This window comes from Hemiscyllium ocellatum, chromosome X (genome assembly GCF_020745735.1).
Source record: "Hemiscyllium ocellatum isolate sHemOce1 chromosome X, sHemOce1.pat.X.cur, whole genome shotgun sequence".
Classification (NCBI taxonomy): Eukaryota; Metazoa; Chordata; class Chondrichthyes; order Orectolobiformes; family Hemiscylliidae; genus Hemiscyllium; species Hemiscyllium ocellatum.
Window position 1 is genome coordinate 22,916,655 of NC_083453.1, and position 27,441 is coordinate 22,944,095.

The 27,441-nt window shown below is 40.5% G+C and overlaps 1 protein-coding gene across 1 annotated transcript; it reads right to left on the reverse strand.

Moving 5' to 3' along the window:
* Positions 1–1,077: 1,077 nt before the first annotated feature.
* On the reverse strand, positions 1,078–26,129 carry LOC132805833 (growth/differentiation factor 11-like). Its single transcript, XM_060821129.1, has 3 exons — positions 25,733–26,129; positions 5,424–5,797; positions 1,078–1,458 (listed from the first exon to the last, which is right to left on the reverse strand). Exons 1-3 carry the CDS (start codon positions 26,127–26,129, stop codon positions 1,078–1,080), a joined length of 1,152 nt encoding a protein of 383 aa, XP_060677112.1.
* Positions 26,130–27,441: the final 1,312 nt, after the last annotated feature.

Here is a 27,441-nt window from a genome sequence, read left to right on the forward strand (position 1 = left end):
GGTAAGACTATAATCCTTTAGTTTGGGTAATCCATGTAATCGCATGGTGTAACAACTTAAGCTAAAAATGGTTCCTGGCCAGAGACTGTTTCCATTGTTTCGTACTTACTAATGAGATTCCTAGTATATTGTGTACAATGGCAAAGGGGAGAAAGCAAATGCCGTAAGTCTGAACTGTCCTCATGGAATGCTGAAAATGCACAGCAGGTCAAGTGGATTCTGGAGCACGAAGGAGTAGATTTATGTTTGGGGTGAAATTTTTCACTGGAACTTTTCTATGCTTTGCCCAATTGTTTTTCTGCTTTGTCAGCATTCCTTGTTTTTGCCTTTTTCAGGTGAATACCTTTTAGCTATGAATAAAAATTGAAGTAAAGACCCTTCCTCTCAAAGGCCATCTATCTACAGCTCAAGTCTTTGTTCAAACTTTTTTGAAGAAGAATTTGTAAACTTTAAGAGCATCCCTGCTCCTCACTTTGACTGTTTTCCTCTTTAAGAGAGTCTCATTGTCAACATTCGGCCTATTTTAAACAAAGCTTCTCTAGAGAATCACTTCACATCAACACCCGTTTGAACAACCTCTACTTGTTATTTTTTTTAAATTATTTTTTGCTTAACCAGTAAGGTATGGTGACATCGTGGAAAATGTCTTGGAGAATCACTGGTTCGAAGATGTTGTGGAAACAAAACTCAGGTCAGTTGATATCATTTACCCAGATGCTTTGTCTTCACTTTTGAATATGATTTATTTTACTTGTGTTGGCTTTAGGAACTCCCCCAAAACACTCTGCTCTCATTTTGCCATCAGCAGTCACTGGGGGTGCAGCATGGGCAGGACTGGGGTGGTAGGGAGGGAGGATGGAAAACAGTGATCTGGAATCAAAGTTAGCCCTAGTTCTTTTTAACTGGGTTTTTTAAAAAGTTTCCTGATGAGACTTCACCTTGAGGCACAGTTCTCCCCCCCCCTCTCTTTTTTCTGCTATTGCACAGTGCATGGCGTAGTTTTGACATAACATTCAAGAACAATGAACATTTCCGTTCCCGATGGCGGGGGAAAGGAAGTTTGGTTGATGCCTATATTTAAGAGCAGCCACATCGATCGACCACCATACCCGGAATTTGCCCGTTGATGATTTGTTGCTTGTCGTTAAAGTAAAGCATGTTGATGGGCGACATTTTGGTAGGTGTACAGCAGGGCCCTGCTGAGCCCCGGGCATTGGCATGGTGTACCAAGTGGGTGTGTGGGTATTTCTGCATGAACATATATTCACATTGACCAGAGCAGTAGTTGGCTTTGTATCGTTTGGGAGCAATAATCCAGTCCCAGCCAAAGGCCTCAAAATCAACCGTTAATGGGTAACGGCAGCAGCGTGACTCTGTGGAATGCTCATCACAGTCTAGCCCCAGATTTCGCCGGGTACGTTTGTTTGTTTCTGCCACTTTGACTTCCAGAAATGGTTGCTGTTAAAAGAAAAAAATCTTTATCATTGGTGTGCATTGATGAATCTTCCTGACATCACTGTATTTCTAACTCTGCTCTGTTACAGTACGGCTGAGACAAAAATGTAAACACCAATACAAAATGCCTTAATTTCCTCCTGTTAGTTGCATTATGCACTCCACATGTAGTGCAGGAAGCAAATGTCTTAAAATTCATGTACTTTGAGCCATTTTTAATCCATGATTAGGTTTAGGAGATTAGCCATTTTTAATTGTCAACATTTGCAAATCTAGTAGATATTATAAACATTAAAATTTGCATGCTTTTAAATGCATTGTTAAGATACACAATACTGGAAGTCAGTTTAAAAACATGAGAAAATTCATGAAATCGCAGCAATAATTTAAATGTAGAAATTTAAATGCTACAAATCTTGAACAGTTGGGTCAATGGGCTGAGGTGTGGCAGATGGAGTTTAATTTGGATAAATGTCAGGTATTGCATTTTGCTAAGACAAACAAGGACAGGACTTGTACAGTTAAAAGTAGCCATGATGTGGAGGTGTTGGACTGGGATGGACAAGATCAGAAGTCTCATGACACCAGGTTATAGTGCGACCAGGTATATTTGAAATCTCCAAGCTTTCAGAGCACTGAACTCAAGATCACAGTTGAGGTATCTTCATGGGTACGGGCTACATGTCACGCTATTCTTAACCCCACCATACTTTTGTGTATCTGTAAAATCTTCCTTAATGTCTTGTTTTGACACCATCACCTTGATAACTTATGATCTTTCTACCTTAATTAGTTTGTACAGTTTTGAATTACTTGTTACTTTTAGACTTTCGGCATGTGACTCTTCTACCCATCCAGCCATTTGATTTGTTTCCAGTACCACCTTATTTTTATTTTTTCTGTAATTATCTTTCTGCCTCAATTAATCAGATTACAGGTCATCCCTTCACCTGCTATTTAGTTGTTGACACTTTACTCACTCAGTCTGACACTTTTGATCACCTGCAGAGACTTCCTATTTGGCCTGTCGACACTCCATTCACACAGTTTGTATGATCTTTTGATCTCTCTGCCTATAAATTCTGTGCCTGTTTGCTTCTCTTCACCTGACAAAGGAGCAGTGCTCCAAAAAGTTGTAACTTCAAATATACCTGTTGGAGTATAACCTTGGTTTGTGTGACTTCTGACCCAACTTAAATCAGAGCTTTGGGCAGTGTTGTAGAACAGAGTGACCAAGGGGTTCAGTTACATAATTCTTTGAAGTCACGTGTAGACGAGGTGGTTAAGAAGCCGGATAAAAGCAAATTACTGCGGATGCTGGTTAAGAAGCCATTTAGCATGTTGGAGGCCTCTTCTGTACTGTATCCAGTTCTCATCGCCTTGTTAAAAGGAAGGATATTATTAAGCTGGAAAGGGTTCAGAAAAGATTTACCAGGGTGTTGGCATATTTTTAAGATGAGGGGAGAAGGATTTAAAAAAAGATATGGGGGCAACTTTTTTTAAAAAGTGGTTCATGTGTGGAATGATCTTCCAGAGAATGTGTCGGATGCAGGTACAGATAATGTTTTCAAAGACCTTTGGATAAGCACATGAATAAAAAATGTTTGGAGGGATTTGGGCCAAGTGCAGGAAAGTGGGGCTAGTTTAGTTTGAGATTATGGTCAGCTTGGACTGAAGGGCCTGTTTCCATGTTGTATGACTCTACAGGTTGTAGAAATTTGAGACCAAGATGAGAAATGCTAGAAATACGTCACAGGTCAGTAAGCAACCATGGGGAGGACTGTCACACTTGGTTTTTGTGTAGCCCTTTATCCAGAATAGCATTCTTGAGCATGCACTTAGATTCTTTGTTTCTAACAATTATTGTTACAACTTCTATTTTCCATTTTATGCAATTTATTACAATGGAGTTAACCCTATTAGCCATCTTAAATGCATTACTAACATTCGCATCTGCTAAGTAGACATATTATATTTATTGTCCAAATTTATATCCCCATACTTCCAGCAATCCAATTAAATGTGCTATTAATGTTCACATTTAAGATGCACATTTATGTACTCCTCACAGCAACTTACCATTGCAGGCTGGGAGGAATGCAGCCCCCAGCCTGCTAAGAAGAGACTACTCAATTCAGATCTCCCATTCTGTGTTCATGCTTTGAATAAATGAAAATTCCAGTGGTGCATCTAGCTGGTTTCACATTGATGTACCTTCTATGGTTCTATTACTTGCTTTCCACCATGTGGATTAATTAATAGGACCAGTCAGGTGAGACCAGGTTTGCAAAATGATAATTGTATGCTGTATACATTATCATTCATAATGAACAAAATTAGTTGCGTCAGTCTATGTCTGTGCTCACTCATGCAAAATGGCCACTTGAATGCTGTAATATCTGGCTTTTGGTGCCTGTTGAACTGTACCTCACTGTGAATAAATGTCTTCAGTAGCGTAGGGAACAGAGTGTGCTTGCAGTAATGTGCATGGAGACATCAAGCATCAATACAGATAAGTGAAACATAATGTTGAACACACAATTTAAATGAGGAATTCTCTAGGTATTACAAGGAAAGAAAAATCTTATTAAGCGCTTCCACAATCCTAGGCCTTCCCAAACTGATGTCCAGCCCGGGATACTGCTTTTTTCTAATAGCTGTGATGGAAAAATTGCAGCAGCCAATTTGCGCACAGCAAGATCCTCCAAACAGCAATATGATAAATGACCAGTCATCTGTTTCAGTGATGTTGGATTTATTTAGGAAGCTATTGTGGGAGTTCATTTTAAATCTCCTGTGTTACTGCAACCTCGGAACAGTGCCTTCCTAATGCAGTTCCATTTCCCACCGGAGTCGTCATTGTGGCCTCAAAGTGTGATTGTTAATTGCAGAAGATGGGTTCTGAAGTTTGCATTGAAGCTTGCCTACGTTTCCCTTTTGTATTACTCAGTTCCCTTTCCAAAAAAAGTGTGAAAATTGAAACACCTTTTTGAATTCTGAGATATCTGCACTCCTTGCTTAACAGCACTCGAGGTGTATTTGCATCACAAGAACAGCAACAGATGAAGAAGATGGTTTACCACCAGTTTTTATCAACAGAAATTGGGGATGGACAATAAATGCTGGCCTTATGAAGTATTTAAAAAGTATTGTTTGTCAAGGGCTGTTCGGCCTTCCAAAAAATTAATCAGCTTTTCATCAATAGGATACTTAAAATGATCAGGTAGGGATTAACCAAACCACAGAGCTCGAGTTAATCCAACAGTGGAATAACTAAAGCAATGCTGAAGAAACTTGGCAGGACTGGCAGCTTTTGTGAAGAAAGAGAGTTAATGTTTAAAGTCCAGTATGACTCTTTAGAACTACTTTAGTAATACCAGACTTTTTTTTCCCCCTCTCTCCCACAGATGCTGCTAGACTTACTGTGTTTCTCCAGTGTTCTGTTTGTTTCAAATGTCTAGCATCAGCAGTATTTTGCCCTTATTTGAGTGGAACAACTCTTTGGCATCAGTGTTAGCTCAAACACATGTTGCCACTACAGTGGTTCAGTGCATAAGGCTTTAACAGTGCTACACTCACCAGCATTTTTAATCGGATGAGCGGTATTTTTCTTCAGAATATTTTAAATAGACAGTAACAGTAAACTATGAAAAAGCTCAGCCATGCCATGCAGTCCTCCCTCTCCAATGTCCAATTCAAGCAGTGCATCGCAGATCATTACAACGTGCTGCATAAGCATTTGTTTTTTCCTCCTATCCCTCCGGTTCTTTTGTCAACAATCTTAAATCTGTGTCCTGTAGTTACGGACCTGCCTGCCAGTTGAAATTGTTTCTTTAATTTTACCATTCGTGATCAGTAATATTGTGATGTCTTCGGTCACCAAAGCCATACCCTATGTGTGTGATGCTTTGAACCTCATGAAAACTGTATCTCCTTGATCCAGAGGACTTAAAGTGAACTGTACTCACCAGTCCCTTCTCTCCATTTCCTGGAGATGTGATAGCCAGGTCATTGCCGTTCATATCAAAGGCGTTGATCTCAATGCCCCAGTTGGCATGAGGTTGCTTGAACCAGTTCTGCAGCACATGCTTAAAGTCGATACTTTGCCAGCGCCCGTTGCGGGAGTTCAAGTCTATTTTTAAGGATCGGATCCGTGAGTGCCTGCTGCCCTTCTCCGTCACAGGTTTCAGCCTGAGGATCTGCAGGTACACAGTGGAGGTGTGCAGGACTGGACGCAGGTAAACCCAGAGGTGAGCTCGCACCAAGTTTGTAAATGTTATTTTGGGGCTAAATTTAAAAAAGCAACATTTTGGGCTCCCATCCACTTGGACACAGGGTTCAGCTACAAAAAAAACAAATCACAGAAGTAAACATAGCCAACTAATACATATCTGACTGGATATTAATCTGATCCAACCATAGAATTTTATGCAGTTTTATTATGCAAAGGAGAACAGTCTGCATCTTAAACATGTCAACTTTGATAAAGTATCAGGGTCTAAACTGGTTCCTGGGCAGGGTGATATCCAGACATAAAGCATTACATTTCAGACAAGAAAGCAATTGTTATTCAGAGTGTTTTCCTTTGAACTTGTGGAATGCAGTGTCAGAAAATAGTTTCCAAGTATTAAAATTAAAGCTGTTCCTTCATTGTTCTATTCTGGTGCATTATGGATAGGCTTGTTTGGTTGCTGCTTCTGGTAAGTTGCAGAAACTATACTGATAGATCAAAGAGATACTTATCGAAAAGGAGTGTTCAATAATGTGAGAGTTGCAGTGGTGGGAAAAGATGTAGAGCACAGAACAACAATTCACTGTAGTCGTTCTGGATTTATAACGTCCATCTAGAGAAATGCCAGTTAATATGATTATTATAACAAGTTTTTTTTTTGCTGAACCAGTCTGATGCAAATTTATAGCCAACCTTTGATAAAAACATTACACTCTCATCTGTCGCATTTCAACATTATCTCCAGTGCAACAACACAGGTGATCAAGGAACATGCAGATAGACATTTTTATTTATATGCATGTTCATTCTAAGTTCCCATGTGCCACTTGTAATGGAAGCTCAATATCTTGTGTTTTAATTCTTCAGCTGTTTCCTAATATGAGTTAGGAGCAGAAATAGGTCATTTGGTTCCTTGCGTCGACCCTGACTTTCAATAAGATCAAGGCTAATCTAATCTATGGCCTCAGCTCACCTACCCAGTAACCTGGAGTATTGCATTCACTTATGGTCACTGCATTATAGGCAGGATGTGGAAGCTTTGGAAAGGATTCGGAGGAGATTTACTAGGATGTTGCCTGGTATGGAAGGAAGGTCTTGCGAGGAAAGGCTGAGGGAACTGAGGCCGTTGGAGAGAAGAAGGTTGAGAGGTGACTTGATCGAGACACATAAGATAATCAGAGGGTTAGATAGAGTGGACAGTGAGAGCCTTTTTCTTCTGATGGTGATGGCTAACACGAGGGGCCATAGCTTTAAATTGAGGGGTGATAGATTTAGGACAGATATTAGGGGTAGTTTCTTCATTGAGTAGTAGGGGCGTGGAATGGCCTGCCTACAACAGTAGTAGACGCTCCAATATTAAGGCCATTTAAATGGGCATTGGACATACATATGAATAATAATGGAACGGTGTAGGTTAGATGGGCATCAGATTATTTTCATGGATCGGCGTAACATTGAGGGTCAAAGGGCCTGTACTGCACTGTAACGTTCTATGTTCTTTGACTCCTTTGCCTTAAAAACATTCAATAATTCTGCCTCCTCCACTCTCCAAATATTTAAGACTCTGACGGGAAAAGAAAGGTTTCTCCTCATCATCTTAAATGAAACCATTCATCAATGAACTTGCTTCCATTATAAAATCAGAAGTGGGGATGTCTGCTCAATGTTCAGTACCATTTACAACAACCCAAGTGTTGAAGCAGTCTGTATCTATTTGCAGCAAGATCTGGATATCACTCGGGCTTAGCCTGCTCAGTAGTAAATAATATTTGTGCCAGTACCAAGTAGTGATTATTTCCAACAAGAGGGAGTTGACAACCTCTCTTTGATATTCAATGGTATTACCATCCCTGAATATCATGGGGCTACAACTGACCAGAAACCAAACTGAATTCGTCATCTGAATACTATGACTACAAGAGAAGGTCAGAGGCTGGGAATTCTGTGGTAACTCCTTCCCTGACTCTGCCAAAGCATGTCTACCATATACAAGGCAAAAATCAGGAGTGTGATGGAATACTCCCTGTTCTGACAATTTTTTTTAAAAAATTCATTTGCTTTGCTGACTGGCCAGCATTTATTGCCCATCCTGAGTTACCCTTGAGAAGGTGCTGATGAGCTGCTGCTTCAACTGTTGCAGTGTATGCTTTTTAGGTTGACCCACAATGCCATTAAGGATGGAATTCCTGGATTGTGACCCAGTGACCGTCAAGGAATGGCAAGGTATTTCCAAGTCGGGATGGTGAGTGGCTTGGAGGAAAATTTGAAGTTGATGGTGTTTCCACGTATCAGCTGCCCTTGTCCTTCTAGATGGAACTGGCCATGGATATGGAAGATGTCTGATGATCTATGTTGAATTTTGAGGTGGTGAGGAATGTTTGTCCAGAAACATCAGGGTAGATGTTCATAATTATGCAGAGGATATTAAGCTTAGCACCGTCCAGGACAAAGCCATACCATTCAACCAAAATTCCTTCCACAATCTTAACAGTTACTTCTCTGCCGCTGAAGCACACTGACAGCAGTGTGTAGCATGTGCAAGATACATTGGAACATCTCAGGGCTGCTAAGACACAGCACCTTCAAAACCCACAACCTCTACCACCTAAACAGACAAGGGCACCAGGCTCATGGGATCACCACCACCTGCAGATTCCCTTCCAAGTCATACACCATCCTGACGTGGAACTATTTGGCTATTCCTTCACTCGCTAAATCAAATTCCTGGAAACCCCTCCCTAATAGCACTATGCATATAGCTACTCCAGGTAGACAGCATCATTTCAAGGTGGTTCACTACCACCATCTTAAGGGCAATTGGAGTAGGCAGCAAATCTTTACCAGTGATATCCACACCCCATGAAAAGTATTAAAAGAATTGTATCTTCTCACTAGTGGTGCTAGCTACTTCAAGCAACAGGGAAACTCCTAAATGCCAACAAAACTCAACTTCCCTGCTTCCCAAATTAGTACATAAATCATTATCTGTACATTTTAACTTCAAAGTATCATACTAACTAAGAACAAAGTGTATGATTTCATAATGGGAGTTTACAAAATAAACCTGTTTCTAATGGCTCTCTCAATTCCACTTCATCTCCTCCACTTCATCTCATGATTCCCTGTGAATAATTTGCTTTTAAATTTTTGGATGATTAATTTGAAATAGACAATATCAAATTAAATGCTGATTACAGACCCCTTACCCAGTTTCCCTATCCATTGACTAGAAATGGAAATCAAATTTATGTATAATGTGGCAAACTCATGTTTTCTGCTAGCACCTAAAGTTCATACTGCTCTTTTCTCAACACTGCTGTGAATGTGATTAGTGTACACAAAAATGAGTATTCAAATGACATTGTTGAATGGAATACCATAGGATCTGGGATTCTGCAATAAGGTATCTCTTCACGTGCCAGTCATAGGTTTAACAAGACAGTGTTGAGGAACAGTTACTGCTCTATGGATCCCCTAACCATGGGCAGTGTTTGTGGGCATTGTGAATATAGAATAAATGGGGTGGTGAACTGGAGAGAGAGAGATTAGTCGGTTGAATTGCTGTGTTGCAATTAGTGAGTGACCGAATGATTAAATTGCTGGTGAGTGAAGCAGAATCATACAGTTTGTATTTTCTGAAAGATACCATGTTAACTGTTTGCAACTTGAAAACTGACTCTTGATAGGTACGATTCTTACTTCCCACTCCTGTCCATTACTAAATCCATTGAGTTGCTGAGTAATGGGAAATAAAAATGCCCTTCTTTAGTTAGCTTACTCCTGACTCTTGCATTCAAAAGTAATTAATTGGCTGTAAAGCACTTTGAGACATCCAGTGGTTGAGAAGTGTGATATAAACGCAAGCCTGTATTTCTTTCTTTTGAATTCCAAGTCATTTGATTTTTCTGAATTCACATTTTAATAGCCTCTATGCAGGTTGCGAATCATGCTTTCTGGGAATTGAGGGGAATTTGAGAGGAAACACGTTAAAAGTAATTACTTTTTCTCTGTTGCTTCAAATGAATTTTCGCAAGATCATATATGGCTGCAGAGCACTTCTCTGCCCAGTCTATTTCTTTTTTTCTCTATTTTCTTTCTCTCCTTTTTGTGTTTTTTTTTCAACTAATGACTTGGACTTACCCAGAGGGGAATGGAGGAGTTGGCTAGCCCTGGAGACAGGTCCTAGAGCAGAGGCCACTGAGAGGAATCATGTCCTGGAGAAAATGTACCTTGGAGCAGCTGAGAGCTGGTGTGGAGTAGGACGGTTGTCGGTCTGGGGCATGGCATAGGCAGTCAGTCCATGTATGGAAACCCCTGTGCTAAGCTAATGCAATGTAATGTTTATTTGTAATTTGTTTATCTGACTCTGATGCCTATCCTTTTAACTGTCATATTTCGAATTTATACTATGAATCACTAAAGGTAATGCAGCTGCTTTTCAGTTTGATTCTCCTTTTTGTATCTAAGATTAGTACCTATGATGGTGCCATTGTAAACTTTTTACTGTACTCCTGTACTTGCGTACATGTGACAATAAAGGCTATCCTATTTATTCTATATTGTATATTACTTGTACTGGTTCCTTCAGTGTGAAAGAGAATTAAACATGACCCAGGAAATAGAGACCCACGAGCTTACAAGATTTAAAAAAAAGGGAACAGAGAATGCGGGTTGGAACTAGACAAGGGACTGATCTACTTGATAGGGTGTTGGGAGTATAAGGAACTTGGAGAATCTGAGAATCTTGAATTTCTTTGCTGTGAGTTGGTATTTTCTGTGTTGTTTAGACTCTGGATTTTGTTGTAGTAGTTGCCATTTACCCTGCCCAATAACATGCTGATCACAATAGCCTGACTTTTGTTTTGTCTGCATGGCGCTGATTGGCAGATTGGAGGCAAATTACACCTCCTTTTGTGCTTTGGGTATTGGTTCACCATGACCGAGGTTAAGACCGCCCTGTATGAACATTGCAGCCAGTGGAGAAAAAAGTCTTCAGTCCGACCTAGCTTGCAGAGTTGTAGTGGTTTACGACCCTACCCCTTAACCCAATACACCAACCAATTGTAATTTTGTAAACCTCTATAAGGTCGCCTCTGACGTTCCAGGAAAAACAGCCCTAGCCTATTCAACCTCTTCCTATAGCTTAAAACCTCCAACCCTGGCAATATTCTTGTAAATCTTTTCTGAACCCTTTCAAGTTTCGCAACATCTTTCCAACAGGAAGGAGACCAGAATTGCATGCAATATTCCAACAGTGCCTAACCAATGTCCTGTACAGCCGCAACATGACCTCCCAACTCCTGTACTCTACGCTGACCAATAAAGAAAAGCATACCAACTGTCATCTTCACTATCCTATCTACCTGCGACTCCACTTTCAAGGAGCTATGAACCTGCACTCCAAGGTCTCTTTGTTCAGCAACGCTCCCTAAGACCTTACCATTAAGTGTATAAGTCCTACTAAGATTTCCTTTCCTTAGTCGGTGGCACAGTGGTTAGCACTGCTGCCTCACAGCGCCAGAGACCCGGGTTCAATTCCCAACTCAGGCGACTGACTGTGTGGCGTTTGCATGTTCTCCCCGTGTCTGCGTGGGTTTCTTCCGGGTGCTCCGGTTTCCTCCCACAGTCCAAAGATGTGCGGGTCAGGTGAATTGGCCATGATAAATTGCCCATAGTGTTAGGTGAAGGGATAAATGTAGGGGAATGGGTGGGTTGCACTTCGGCGGGTCGGTGTGGACTTGTTGGGCCGAAGGGCCTGTTTCCACACTGTAAGTAAGTAAAAGTAATCTAAAATGCAGCACCTCACATTTATCTCATACATTTTGAGGACATCTTATGAATGTATTGAACTTTTAGCACATGAAGAGCCTTTTCTTTCTGTTGAATTCATGATCCTTTCCAGGGGTGCATTTTGCATAGTTCAATTTTTCTGTTTCTGGCACAAATTTTTTACTCTTCCTTCAAAAATGATCCAGAACAAATTTGAATGTTGTTTTTGAATTGGCATTGATCATGCTTGTGACACTGCACACTGCAATATTGTCTGTAAAGTTACTCCTAACCTCCCCTTTCATCTATCCAGTACTTTAAGCTAAGAACTTGGCCCCTTGCTTTAATTTTGCCAGCAATGGAAATAGTCTGGCAACTACTGAACACTTGGATTTTAGTTATTCATTGTGCAGTGTTGTCAGGGATTGCTTCCGCTCAGGAACTGGTAAATGAGAAATCTGAAGTACTAAGTAGAACAAGCTGGTCCAATGCAAATTTATGATCAGATTTGCAGAATGCCTAATTCAATTATGTCACTGTTGGGTGAATACAATTAGAAAACTACCCAGGGTTAGACAGGGTGAGTACAAAGAGTACAGGGCCCAAGGTTACATGGGGTGAGTACACAAAGACAGATAGACAGAGAGAGGAAACAGCTAGGGATTGTACAGGGTGAGTATAGAGAGAGAGTTGCTATATTCGGGAGAGGTTCCATTGGGCTGGAAAATAGCAAATATAACCCCTCTCTTCAAGTAGGGGAGGATGCAGAAAACATGAAATGAGAGGTCAGTTAGCTTGTTGGTTGCGTGGAAGATTAGATTAGATTAGATTACTTAGTGTGGAAACAGTCCCTTCAGCCCAACAAGTCCACACTGACTCTCTGAAGAGCAACCCACCCAGACCCGTTCCCCTACATTTACCCTTCACCTAACACTACGGGCAATTTAGCATAGCCAATTCACCTAACCTGCACATTTTTTGGACTGTGGGAGGAAACCGGAGCACCCGGAGGAAACCCACACAGACATGGGGAGAATGTGCAAACTGCACAGAGTCAGTTGCCTGAGGTGGGAATTGAACCCGGGTCTCTGATGTAAGAATCTATAATTATGAAGGTTATAGCTGAGCACTTGGAAAATTCCAAGTAATCTGGAGGAGTCAACGTGGTTTAGTGAGAGGAAAATTGTTTATAAACAATCTATTGAAGTTTGAGGGAGTGAAGTGCTGTGGATAACGGAGTACAGCATTTCATAAGGTGCCTCAAAAGATGACTCTGCAAAGTAGAAGCTTATGGTATAGTGAGGTAACATAAACATGACTAGCAGAAAACAGAGTATGCATAAATGGGTCTCTTTCTAATGTGATGAGTAGAGTCTCACAGAAATGTGTGCTGGGACCTCAATGTTTTTTTACACCATCTGTATCAATGACTTCTGTGAAGGGAATGAAGTCATGGTGGCTAAATTTGCAATTGTTACAAATCAGTTGGAAAGTAAGTTGTGAAGAGGGTTGAAAGCCCTTGTAGGAATATAGATAAGTTGAGTGCGAGTGCAACCATCTGGAAAATGAAGTACAATGTGGGAAAATGTAAGCTTTTAATTTTGGCAAGAATATAAAAAGCAGTGCATTACTTAAATAGAGAGCAATTGCAGAATTCTGAGTGCATGAGTCACAATATAGCAAGTGATAAAGAAAGCTAATGAACTACTATCCTTTAAGAGTCCTAGAGCTGTACAGCATAGAAACAGACCCTTCAGTCCAACCTGTCTGTGCCAATCTAATAGTTGACAATAATTTAGTCCCATTTGCCACATTTAGCCCATATCCCTCTAAACCCTTCCTATTCATATAGTCATCTGCATGCCATTTAAATGTTGTATTTGTACCAGCCTCCACCGCTTCCTATACGCACCACCTTCAAGTGAAAAATTTGCCCCCCAGTCCCATTTAAATCTTTTCCCCCTCTCCTAAACTTATTTCCTCCTAGTTTTGACTGACACCCCCCCCCCCAGTGTCTTTCTAGGAGACAACCTTGTCTATTTATCCTATCCATGCCCCTCATAATTTTGTAAACCTCTAAGGTCACCCCTCAGCTTCTGATGCTCCAGGGAAGACAGCCCCAGCCTGTTCAGCCTTGCCCTTCAGCTCAAACCCTCCAACCCTGATAATATCCTTGTAAATTTTTTTTTGAACCCTTTCAAGTTTCACAACATCCTCCCTATAGCTTGGCAGACCAGCATTGCATACAGTATTCCAAAAGTGGTCTAACCAATGTCCTGCATGGCCACAATGTGACCTTCCAACTCCTATATTCAATGCACTGACCAATAAAATACTACCTTCACTATCCTGTCTATCTGTGACTCCACTTGCAAGAAACTATCAACCTTTACTCCAAAGTTTCTGTTCAGCAACATTCCCCAGGGCCCTACCATTAAGTGTATAAGTCCTGCCCTGATTTGTCTTTCCGAAATGCAGCACTCACGTTTATCTAAATTAAACTCCATCTGCTATTATCCTTGATTATGAGAGGAATTAAACATAACCTTACTTTTATGCTTTAATTGTATTTGGCATTGGTGAGATCGCATCACAAATATTGTGCACAGTTTTGATCTCCTGCACTAAGGAAGGGTATAAATATATTAAGAGTGGAAAGCCAAAAGAGAGAGGAACCGGTTCGAGGGTGCACAGGATGAGTGCAGAGGGTAAAATGGTCCTGTGGTTATATGGGTGAGAGTAGAGAGATAGAACACACCCATGAATTGCACGGGGGTCAGTACAGAGAGGTGGCAAACAGGACAGAGATTGCACCCACCGATTAACTCCTGGCCATTTTCTCTCTGTACAAACCTGGAGCAGAGAGGGAGAATGGGACCTAGAGGTTACACAGGAGGAGGAGAGAGAGAAAAAATACAAGCCCAGAGGTTAAGCTGAGTGACAAAATATGCCCTGAGGGGCTACACGGCAAAAGTACAGGGAGCGAAAGAGAAAATGGGGCGTTGAGATTAAATGGAGTGTGTGAGGGAACGGAGTGACTGACATATTAAGTGAGGGGTGTATACCATTTTTTGGTTAAAGTTTGATTGAAGGTTGGTTAGGCTTATTGTTTATATAAAGCAGTACCCTGTGTTCACTTATTGTTTCCTCATAGTCACGTAACTAAGGACGACATATTAAAAGTGCCAAATCCCTTTCCAGTAAAACAAAAGTAAGCCTGCCACGATTCTACTGAACCACGTGGATGCTCTCTCATTAGAGAGAGACGACTGGTGGTAGTTTAACCTGAGGGTCTCCACTTCACAGGAGCCCCATGCGAAGGTTAACTCCAGTTTGATGTGGTAAAGCCCCTCCCTGTCACTTGTGTCCACTGACGAGAGCAGTCAGTCAGCTCTGCTAACCATGAAGGTGACGGAGAGAATAGATACAAATAAGGCTAACCACAAAACTCAATCTGTCCCTGTAATTCTAGTTAAGAGGAGCTCTGCAGACTATGAAAAATCCAGGTTTGATTCTAGATTTGTACTGTAATAGCATCCCTGCCTCTAGCTGAGGAGGTCTGGGTTCAAGTCCCAGCTCCATAGATGTGTAATAGCTTCTCTAAACAAGTTGGTTAGAAAACACCTGTACGGAGTTGACTTAATAACCAGGGTGGGGTCCAGGTGCCACACTTAGATACTTCATCTTAAATTAATGAATGTAGAACACTGCTTTAGGAGCAATACCGGGTGGGGAAATATGCAGGAAGGTGGGAGGATAATACTAAAAAGTCACGGTGGCGGCACGGTGGCACTGTGGCTAGCACTGCTGCCTCACAGCGCCAGAGACCTGGGTTCAATTCCCGACTCAGGCAACTGACTGTGTGGAGTTTGCACGTTCTCCCTGTGTCTGCGTGGGTTTCCTCCGGGTGCTCCGGTTTCCTCCCACAGTCCAAAGATGTGCGGGTCAGGTGAATTGGCCATGCTAAATTGTCCGTAGTGTTAGGTAAGGGGTAAATGTAGGGGTATGGGTGGGTTGCGCTTCGGCGGGTCAGTGTGGACTTGTTGGGCCGAAGGGCCTGTTTCCACACTGTAAGTAATCTAATGTAAAAAAAAGTCCATCTTAAATATTGGTTACAATCAGCTAAGCAAGTTCCTCCTTAGTTTCTAAAATATTGTTCTGTTCCATCAATAACTTTATTGACAGTACCATTGTTTCTCTGTTAAATCACAGTAATACTATGCAGTTTACTACAGGAAATTTATTATTCATCCACCGTTTACTAAATGGGGAAAAGAATGCTCTGACAGGAATTGAAATGCTGAGTTAATTTACACAGCTCAGCCTCCGAGTTAAGCAATGAATCCAGAAACCAAGTGTCCTATATTAACTAACAGACCTTCAAATGAAATTCACTGTAATATTGTTTTAGTGCCCAGTACGTTCATTTCATAAAAGGTTGATCTTGTTCCACTGACATCTGCAGAGAATTGCACTGGGATTTGTATTCCCCAGAATGTGCGGCTCTATTTAATAGTATCCTGCAGCCACAGGGCACTTGGTCAGCTGCAGTCCCAACTCATTTGCAGTTAAATTGCCTTATCTAAGAGACGGGGGGTCATGACCCCATATCTCTGTCCCTACATAATATCACCTGGTTCTCAAAAGGTTTGTCCGGAATAGAACTAAAAACAAACGAGATGAAAAGCATTAGACCTTTCAACACTTCCGGTCGAATATTCTGCCGGGTCATTTTTCTTAATCTTTCTAGAATCCTGTTATATAAATTCACCCTAAATAAACTTTTACTGATGCAATCTAAATATATTTACCCCGGTCCCATTAGGCAGATAAAGTGATTCGGGGAAGTGTTTTTTTTAATTTATTCTCAAGAGGCAGGTGTCACTGGCAAGTTTGGCTTTCATTGCTGTTCCCGTTTATGTTTTGTCCAATTGTTTGCATTTGCCGGGCTACTGCAGAGACCAATTTTATGTGGAACTCGAATTATAATTGGACTAGACCAGTTAAGGATGTCTCTTTCCCTAAAGAGCATTGATGACCTATTCAGATTTTTTTTGTAATAAACTGACACCTTCGTGGTCAGTTTACAGATTGAAACTTAATTCAACTCAAATGGGTGTGGGTGATTAGTTCAGCCCCTTACACCACTGTGCCTAGTATCGTGTCACTGTGTGCATGAAGGTGTCCACTGCTACACCCCTACTTTCTTTGTACTGATCACAGGCAAAGCGTGACAGTCCAATGTGCACTGTCCTATGGAACATACTCTGCACCTGGTGTGCAGAAGGAAATGCTGGTAGAAAAATAGGAAGTCTCCATATTTTGCCACTTCTAGAGGACCCAGGAGTGTGTTATTCTCCTGACAAGAAAAATACATGAAGCTTTAAACTAACCAGTACATTACTTCATGTATGTGCTTCACGGCTTTTGAGATTTGAGAGGCCCTTAGCTAAAGGTTCATGGGGTCACAGGTTTGATAAATAGCTTTCCTAACTAATTAACCTCGACGATTTCTTATCCCACTGGACAAGCCGCGGCGTCCGATGAGACGTCATCCATTAAAAAAAGCCATTTCCTCACATGTCAAATCAATTGGCGATCGGTCAGGAGAATCTTTCGCTTTGTGCTAGTGTCAGATTTCTAAATGAATATCTAAAGTGTGGAAAGGGAGAGGTGCATCTTTGAAGGCGGGGGAGGGGGGGAATCTCTGCCCTTCAGGTTATGATCTGGTTTATACTGGTTCAAATGTTCAAAAGAGGGTGGGAAAGTGCTATAAAGAGACAAGACAAACACTGCCAATTTCATGGGTAATAACACTTCAAAGGTTCTTATTCCCCCCTCCCCGATAAAATGGGAAGTATTTTCACTCTGTACAATGCACTAGCCTTCTCTTTTATCTCTCTAGAATCTGACTGTATGTCATTAATGTATTTTGCATACTTGTGCTAGCTCTCACATTTTTGTGATCAGGAGACTGGTGTGATTATCACACATCTTCATATGTTAAGGCAACTTTAAGCGTTCTAAAAACAACCTAAACTAAAATGATTTATCTCATATTTATTAATTGAGTTATGTCCAAAATGTAATTGCTATTATATTTTCATTTTAGTTTTTCTCAAAATGCTGCTTTAGAATAATGTTCTACAACAAAAACCTGCAAAACTGCTAACAGTCCTATAAAGATAGATCTTAAAAGGAAATGACTCAACATAGATTTCTCGCTTAAATTTCCCTTGCTTTACACCAGTCATGTCTGAAACAAAAGTGTAATAATAAAAACAAAGACAGATGCTTTGTGCCTGTTGTTCAGATTTTCTGAACTTTCGTCCATTTTACATTTTTCCCTTTGTTCATGGGATGTGAGAATCACTGGTAAGGCCAGCATCTATTTTGATTTTAAATCAACCTGTTTGGACATATTGTGATATCCATCAGGGCAGGTGGAGCTTGATTCCAAATCCTTACCACTGCATCACAAGAGCCCCTTAGGGCAACATGTACCTAATTACCTTTGAGAAGATGATACTGACTCACCACCTTGAACTATCACAATCCATGTGCATGTGGTGGTGTTCGTGTCACTGGATTACAGGCACTGTATCTGGCGAAATTTAAATTCAAATAATAAAACGCTAAAGTTTGGAGTGTAAAGCTTGCCTTGACATGATAATGAAACTACTGTTTTTGTCACAAAAGCCCATCTGGTTCACTTATGCTTTTTTGGAAGGGAAATTTACTGTTCTGATCTGATTTGGCATATACGTGACTCTAGATCCACTTTAACTGCCCTCTGGACAATTAGAAATGTACAGCAAACAATGGCCATATACCATAAAACAATAAGAAGGTCCACCCACAGTCTGTTAAGAAGGGAGTAGGATTTTGATTCAGTGACAGTGAATCACTAATGACTATACTTCCAAGTCAGGATGGAGTGTGGCTTAGAAGAGGAACTTCACTTGGAAGTGGTGGTGTTCCTATTCATCTATTGCTCTCATTCTAGGTGATAGAGGTGTGGGTTTAGAAGGTGCTGCTGGAGGACTCCTGGTGAACTTCTGCAGTGCATCTTGTAGATGGTACACACTCTTTCCATTGTGCCTCAGTAACAGAGTAAGTAGTTAAGGTGGTGCATGGGTTGCCAGTCAAGTGTATGCTTTGTTCTGTAGGGTCTCAGTACTTGACTAATTGTAATGGGGTCACATTAAGCACTTACTGATTCTGGATGGTTTCATCTGCATGAGTAAAGTAAATTAATCTGTCAATGACTGAAGTGGTGAAAGGTTTGATGGAAACTTTTTACTTTTGTACTTGAAGTAAAAAAAGGAAAACAAAAAAAACCCACCACATTTAATTAGCTTAGGAATCAATATGCTATTTATGAATTAACTATTTAATATCCATTGGAGGGCACAGTGTATTATGTGCATTGGTATTTGGTCTGACTAGATGTCAAGATGTTTCTAGATGTGAAATTCTTGAATTCTCTACTAACAACCCAGGCATACCTTTACATGAATTACAGTTCAGGAAGACATATTACCACCACCTCAGGGGTAACTAGAGATGGGCATTAATGGTAACCTTGCTAGCAACGCCCACATCTTGACCATTATCTTTTCTAAAAGTGCAAACAGGTCCTGCAAAAACACAAGATCCTATTTTAAATAAAATATTTTGCGCTATAAATAATGCGAATGTATGTGTTCTGCCATGTATCAATTATCAATACAGTGGTCAGCACACCTCCCACTTGTGATATTGGAACGAAGAAAAGTCTGGTTATCACCTGGAAAGCAGAACTCTGTGGTCTGTATCTCTCAGAGATAACATACTTTTATGCCAAATCATTCCAATTATATTTTTCCCCTTGGGGTTATTTAGTAAACCAAAATATAGCAAAGGTTTCTCCATTTATTTGTTTGATTTTTTTTTTGTAAAGTGATATTTTCCAAAAGGTTCTGCGACAGAAGTACCTCTCTTCACGGAGTCAGCTAAAAGAATGACTTTTTCCTGAGGATTTCCAGTTGAAAATACCTTGTCATTGAAATAATCAAGTAATATGGTTTCTGTTCACTCATTCACTTATGTTTCAAGAAACACACTCAAACAATTTATTTTAAACTGAGTATCCTGCTCAAGGAACAACCTACCTGGAAATGTCTGTCTATTGTTGTGCATGAACAATAGTCCAGAAATGACTGTTTATCATTGTCTACAAGCTATTGTAATTTCTTTGCATGAACTATATCACAGACATTACTGTGATATTAACAATTGAACCATAATATAGCAATTATTATTATTTGTTTTATTAACATACAAATTATAGGTCTATAAATTGCTGATGGACATACTTCTGCATGAAAACACTACCCAGAAATAACAATCAGATCTGAAATATAACTTAGAAATTGCTGTTTACAACATTAAGCAGTAAACTTCAGTATTGAAAGGTATGTACTGTACCACAATCATTTGAATTATAGAATAAGAAATTATGTTTGCAATCTTTATATGCAAACTATAGCGCAAAATGCCTTGCACATACAGAGTATAGCTTAAAATATCTTTGCGGCTTACATGTTTGACTTTGCGACTTTATATACAGCATAAAATTACTTTGCAACTTGCATGTGATCCATAGTATAAATTCACTATGTATTTACATTTGATCTATAACAGAAAATTACTTTTTGATGAATACATAGGATCTATTGTGTAAAATGTTTTGTGATTTGCACTCAAAATATAACTTAAAATGACCATTTGCAAATTAGACACTGTAGCTTAAAATTATTTTTTGTAATATGGACATAGAACTGTTCTTTTGCAAAAATGATTTGCTACTTCTGCATCAAACATTTAATATATTTTTATTTCCTCCTTCATTTTTTCTTTACCTACAAACTGTTTAGATTGCTGTACTAAACATGATCATTCATGCTGTATTGCAAGCTGGAGCTAACCAAACAGGGAAGATGAGAATTACTTTAACTGTTGCTGTTTAACTTGGATAAGAAGGGCTGACACTCGAGAAAACGGGTTATATTTTTGGATTTTTACTGTTGATGTTTGTATGGTTCAGTGTCTCTGACCACAACTCTAGGAGAACCTTCTCCTACAATCTCCATTGTATCATTTATCTGCTCAACAAGATCAATCATTGAAGTAAATAACATTTTTCTTTGCATCTTCCCATTCTCTAATAGCTTGAGACAGACTGCTCGATCCTGCAAGACAGGTTGAGAAATCATTTCCAAACAAAAGGACCAAAGCAACATTTATATATGTCCATTAAATGCGCAAGAGCTGTTAATCAAACATATTCAGCGTGCTGAACATGTTAATGTTTGGATTGATTTGTTTAAGCCTCTGCAATGATATCTATTATAATTTGGACCATGTTTGTGGCATTTGTGTAGGCTCTTTCACAAAGATGTCATTTTCCTAAAGATGGTAATAACAACACAAGCAAATGTTTAGATATTCAAGTCAAGTTGCTCTTGCACTTTAGGGCATTTGCAGTGGGGTCCAGATCAATGGTTCATGATTGTAGAAGGTAGTCTTGTTCTCCTACAAGCTAGTGTCTCCCTTCAAGCTTTCTGGGAACCTGCACAAGGGGGACATCATAGCTGTTTCCTGATGACAACCACTAATACCTTTGTGGTCAGATGCCACCTGAACAGTAATTGAGTGCAATCTTTTTCATAAAGGGCATGGATTGAGATGACTAACCTTGATGCCTAGGTTACCATTTATAGTTAAGGTCAATGATCTCCAACCAGATGTTAATACAGGGCAGATGCACTGAGCCACCTAAAGTTGCATGGGAAACACCAGAATTATGAAGTGATTCCAGTGTCCACTGGAACAAAATTGTGGTACTTAATGATGGATTCTTCATCCTATGTATGGACTATTCAACTAGTCAGGTTTACCCTTCACCTCAGCAAAAATCTCCAGAAGCATTTACCATCTGCACGCTATAAAATTATGACCTCAAAGAAGAGTGAGTATAGGAAGTCATGGGTAGGCTGACAGGAAGAGGAAATAGGCCAACATGGATGCCATAGGCTGGAAGTTTACTTCAGAATGCTGATCAAGAACTACTGCCAGCAGTCAAAAGAACAGCTTACATATTCCTTCCAAAGGCTAAAATAAGGTCAGCACTTATTCTATGCTATGTGCATAGGTGATATGGTATAAACCCTACACTTGTGTTTACCCTTGGTGACCCTCAATGAGGTATGTTTGTCTTGAGCTGAGTTCATATACACCCTAATTTGGAGGATTACCTACAGTGGCAGATTGAGGTTAGATAGTCTGAGCGTGTTCAGATGGTGTGTCTTCAGACTCTGGAAATGTCAGGTGATGTCCTTGTTGCTTCAGGAAACATATTAACAATGCTAAAAGTGCTAGGGAAATCAGTGGGGCTAAAGACCAATAAGTTCCGTAGACCTGATGGGATGCAGCCAAGGATATTACGAGAAGGAGCTACAGAGATCATGTGTGCACTGGTAGTAATCTTCCAAGAATTCTTAGATTTTGGAAAAGTCCCAGATGATTAGAAACCTGCCAATGGAATGCCTATTATTTAGAAAGGAAAGGAAATGAATGACAGATAACTGTAGCCTAGTAGCTTAATGTCTATTGTTGGAAAAATCTTGGAATCAATTATAAAGAATGGAATAACAGAGCACTTAGAAATGCATACTACAGCTGAGTCAGCATTGTTTCATGAAGGGGAAATCATATTTTACAAATCGATGAGAACTTTTTGAGAAGGTAGCAAGCAGAATAGATAAAGACAAGGCAGTGGATATATTTGGATTTTCAGAATGTATTTGATAAGGTACCACACATTAGTCTACTTAATAAGAGCCCATGGATTGGAGGTAGTATATTACAACATGGATAGAGGATTGTCTAACTAGTATTGGGATGTGGGCGGGGCCAGTGGTGAGATATTTTCTGGATGGCAGCTTGTAACCAGTGGAGTGCGATATGTAACACAATTATTTCCAATATATGTCAATGACATAGTTGAGGAAAGTGAATGTACTGTAGCCAAGTTTGTGGGTGACATGAGGATAGGTGGGAAGGCAACTAATGAAATGACACAAAGAATGTGCAGAGGAATACAGACAGGTTCAGTGAGTGGGCAAAATATTGGCAGATGGAACATAATGTAGGAAAATGTAAGGTTATGCTCTTTGGCAGGAAGAATATTATTTCGATGGAGACATGACAGCACAAAGGAATTTGGGAGTCTTTGTGCAAAAATCACATCGCATCAAATCCGCGTTCCTGTGTCTTACGGTCTGCAATGATTGCCAATGCCAATTCATTCTCAGATACTTTCCCAATCTGTGTGAGGTCACTGGGTGGAATGGAAGGAGGTGAGGTTGCATCGAAAATGAACCATAATTGGACCATTTAATCCTGCCAAGCACCACGGCTGAGCATCCAGTCTGGATACCCTATGATCAGCACATGAGGCAGTCTGTATTAGATGTGGGTAAAACAGATTCTGTTTCTTCTTCACAAATAGCTGACCAGTCTTTTCAGTCTGCTGCCAACAAGATTGGGTGTCTAAGGTTTAATGGATGTCATTCATATTGCTATGAGAATGCTACTTGTTTTCTCAGTTTTGGGGTTCCCCTATAGATTTCAGAAGGTGTCACACACTCTTTGGCATGCTACCTGACTGAAGTGATCACAGGGATGCCAATACCTGTTCTTTACCAGAGACTGCAGACTGTGCATTAGTCTCAAACAATAGCAAATACCATTCTTCATCTCTGCATCAATTTTCAAATGAATGCATGCCCAGTAACATACCAGCTCCCTGCCTGTATTGTTGACATGTGGCAGCCTGTCACCTCCATTTGCTCCTCACTTGATTCATAGTGTCCCCTTCCTCAAACTGACAAATTGCAGTCTCTGGGTTCTAGTTAATTCAAATGATTGTAATGTTCCTGAAACCAACCTGTCTCACTTCATTTTGTATTCCTGATGAAGGGCTTTTGCCCGAAACATCGATTTTCCTGGTCCTCGGATGCTGCCTGAACTGCTGTGTTTTTCCAGCATCACTCTAAGCCAGAATCATTTCAGCAGGAGTCTACCAAGACAAAAGTAACGGGGACTACAGTTCTTAGGCTTGATCATGCTCTTAAAACAGTTCAGATACTGAGGTGTGATATATATAGTCACTTGGCTAGTACAATCCATGCCATCAAAGTGATGAAATGGAGTCAAGAGTATGAAAGGCCAAAATCAATGAAGAATGTTTTCTTGTTGGTGGTATCGAACCCATCCAAGTCAACACATTGAATTCCAAGTGGCTTCAGTTGCTTTATCTATTATAGTTGCCATCACCTCCAACTATCCCCAACCAATGCCTATCCTAGTCCTCTCTCTCCAATTGCATTTCCAAATAGAAGAGGGAAAAGGAGACAATGGGAATTCCTCTGATCATCTCCAAGTTGCACCCTGTACCTAAATCACTTTTCTTGTTGATTCGAGACTTTGTAAACTGGTGTGGAGATCTTGGAGGTGCTCAGTGAATGGAACTGGAAACTGCTTTATTACTGTGCGCCGTTGCAATTATTCTATGTCAAAGCACAGCAGCAAAAGGATGAATGCACCCAAATATTCTCTCCTTGAAGGTGCAGGGGAGAAATATGTCTTCCATGTCCAAGCAGTAAGCATATATGCAAAGGATGGGACACTTACCTGAATACAGTACAATCTCTTCATCATTTCCTCCGACCCTCTCATCAACCACCCTCTGTACAACTTGCTCCTGTCTCCATAACAGGATTGCTTTCACCTCCACAAACAGTAGCCTTGCTTTCCTACTTCCCCTGCAGCACAAACTCCAATGCACTGCCAGTGAGGCAAACAGTGGCCCCCACTTCCTTTGACAGCAAACAGGATGCTTGGCTGTGCAGTATTCAATAGAACCCAGTAGACTGCATCCTCAATTTTACTTAACGTTAGTGGTTTGTGATAATATTGTAAGATCTATTGCTTAGAGATTACGTTTTGTGATATTTTATGAACTATAGCCTAGGAATTATTGCTTGTATGGACTACAGAAATAACCTTTTGTGATTTTTAATGTAAATTGCCATTTGATTTTTTTTGTGTATTATACTCTCGAAATTAGTTTGCAGCATTTTATAAAATATAGTCCAGAAATGGTTATTTCTAATTTATGAACAATAATCTAGACATTTCAGCTAATTTAACCATAGCGTTGAAAATGGTCTGAGACATTATGAACTCTGAAAATTGTTATTTTATGAATAATAATCTTCATGGTACTGCTTATGCTTTTTCTCAACAATAATCTAGAAATTTGACATTTAATTAACTATTGTCAATAAATGACTGTTTCTGATAGTTGGCGACCTGAAGAAATGACGGCTGAGGTTTTGCAATACTTCATGTACTATAGCCTAGACATTGCCATGCGATATTTTGAATAACCCTAATTTCTACAGTCTGCTATTTGATCAAATATAACCTAAAGTTGGCTTTGTAATAGTGTAACGAACTCGTCTAGAGCTTGTGATATTTCTTGAATTATAATTTAGAAATTACTATTATTTTATGATCCAAATTCTCGAAGTTGCTATTATTTTATGAACAGCAGTGTAAAAATAACCGTGATCTTTTATGTCCTGAAATTACTATCGTGCTGTCTTATAAAAGAGAGTTCAGGAATTAGAGTTTGCGACAGTACCTGAAACTAGAACAGAACTTCCTGTCATATCTTATCTAAGACAGAACAGAAGTTGTTTCGGATAATGATCTGTGACTGATTACCTAGAAATCGTCGGTACGAGATTAGTTTATTAACAGTGGGGCAATTAATTTGTCATTCCGGTTCAAAAAAAACTAGTCTAAAATTACTTCAGGCTTTATAGATTTGCGATTTGTTGCATAAAACATAGTCCCAGACCATCGCTGCGTATGGAATTGGCATGTGGATTACAACCTGGAAATTACTGTTTGCTAAGGGGATAGTTCAAAAAATCGCTTCCTTATTAAGACAGCTACCAGAAGGTGTCTGATACAACAACACGAAGTTGTTAGCACTTGGATAGCAACATTTCATATTCAACTCTTGTTACACAGACAGCCACGATGAAAGTTTTTAAGAGAACCTTTTTCGGAGACTGAGCTCCCCAATCCCCTCTAATATCTGTTTGAGCCGATCGGCATGATCATTGCACAACGTGTGGGAGATGGCACGGAGGTACTCACGTTCGGTGGCCATGGTAATGACAGTTTCTGTCGTGGCGTGATACTCGTCGTCTTCCAGAAGAGGCTCTTTGGCAAGGCAGTCATCCCCTTGAATATCATATCGGTCCAACAGCTGCTGTAAAGGGGGGGCTTTGGGCAGGAGCTGATTGACAATATCCCGACTGATGTTGGGAGCCTGTTTCAGGCGCAGCTTGCTCAGGATCTGAGATTTAATGGACTCCAATCTCAGAGCTTTGCTGTGCTCTCTCCATAAGCAGGCTGAGCATTCTTGTCTCCCAGGTTCCGCCTGGTCTAAGACCCTTTCCCTAGCTTCCAAATCCTTCTTCAAAACTGGCTCATCACTGACTGTCAATCCAAGAGACACCAGCAGGCAAAAGAAAACGTGTGATTTATGCATGATCTGTTTGTGTGTGTGTGTGGGGGGGGGGGGGGGGATGTGCGCGTGTGTTATGCCCTGTTGAAAATGAATAGTTCTGGAATCCGGGCTGGAGCCGGGAGAGGAGAGGACAGTGGGTGAGTGACACGCTGGTGGATGATAAGTGATCAACGGAGGCGCCCCTTTTTATATCACAACTTTGGCCACAACTATGGTGTCGTAAAAATCCAGGATTGGCTGAAGAGCCAAACAAAAGGCTTTCTGGCTGTCAGGAGGAGAGGGAAAGAAAATAAGAAATCGCCTTGTGTCAGTGCCAATTAACCTTCGCCCTGTTACCGCGCACTCGGTCCCAGCATACCTGCTCTCCCTCAGGCTGCCATTCTGCTGCTCACAGCCGCTCTCCTAGCCCACTTCCTGCGCTCTCAGGTGCGCTAGCTGGAGTGTTCCTTGCTTTAAGTGACAGGACCTTTCCTGAACTATCTCAGCGTGTATATAAATCACCGACATTTGTCCTCACGTTTAATTTCTGATTTCTGTTTTGTCTGGCTATGCTTTTCTCTCTAAATTGTTGTTCCTTTCACGCTGAGGGAATCTGTGATACTGACCCGAAATGGACAGCACTAAGTTGGTGAAATAATCAATGGGATTTTTTTGGGGGGGGGAGGGAGCTGGTAAATGATGCAGTCCATTGACAATTGCAGCAGTGTTGACTTGCGGATGGTAGTGGGGGGGGGGGATGTGTAGACGGGAAGTTTTGGTCTTGACAATATCGTGTACTAAACTTCGAGACTCTCTCCCAGTTTGGATTCACCTTGTTACTAAGTTCAGGTCTGTTTCAAAAGCGTTTAACCACAAATGTGTATTAATCCCCCCCCCCCCCCCCCCCCCCCACCCCCGGCCCCCGTTACTCTTTGTTATTAAAGCGATTGCAATTCCTACATTTCAAACGATGTTGCTCGACGTGTTTATTGATGTTGTGTTGGAGTGAACCCTCTCGGGATAGTCTGCATTGTCAATTACAGATCCGTTTCATCGACGAATTCTAAGTTGCTGTTGGGAACGGCAAACCTGCTGTGCTCTTCCAGCACTACTCTTCATTTCAACTAAAATCACCGAGAGGGAACGCGGGGTCAGACATGACTCAATGTTACAATGCAAGATGTTGCAATTATTGAAGGATTAGGATGGAGAAGGGGAAACTTAAACCCGAAATGCATGTTCGTTTCCAACCTGCTTTGTAACGGACTGATTGTTATCGGGTTTAGATTCGGAGGAAAGGAGCGTTTTCGACTAGAACAAAAACAAACTTCTCATTACATAGCGCCTGTAATGT

What these genes read in the sequence shown, in the direction of transcription:
- LOC132805833 (XM_060821129.1), bottom strand. Translation starts at nt 26,129, where the DNA reads ATGCATAAATCACACGTTTTCTTTTGCCTGCTGGTGTCTCTTGGATTG. An exon ending in CATTACCATGGCCACCGAAC is followed by an intron (nt 5,798 to 25,732) that starts GTGAGTACCTCC and finishes TTTTTTTTGTAG; the next exon opens with CTGAACCCTGTGTCCAAGTG. An exon ending in GAAATGGAGAGAAGGGACTG is followed by an intron (nt 1,459 to 5,423) that starts GTGAGTACAGTT and finishes TTCTTTTAACAG; the next exon opens with CAACCATTTCTGGAAGTCAA.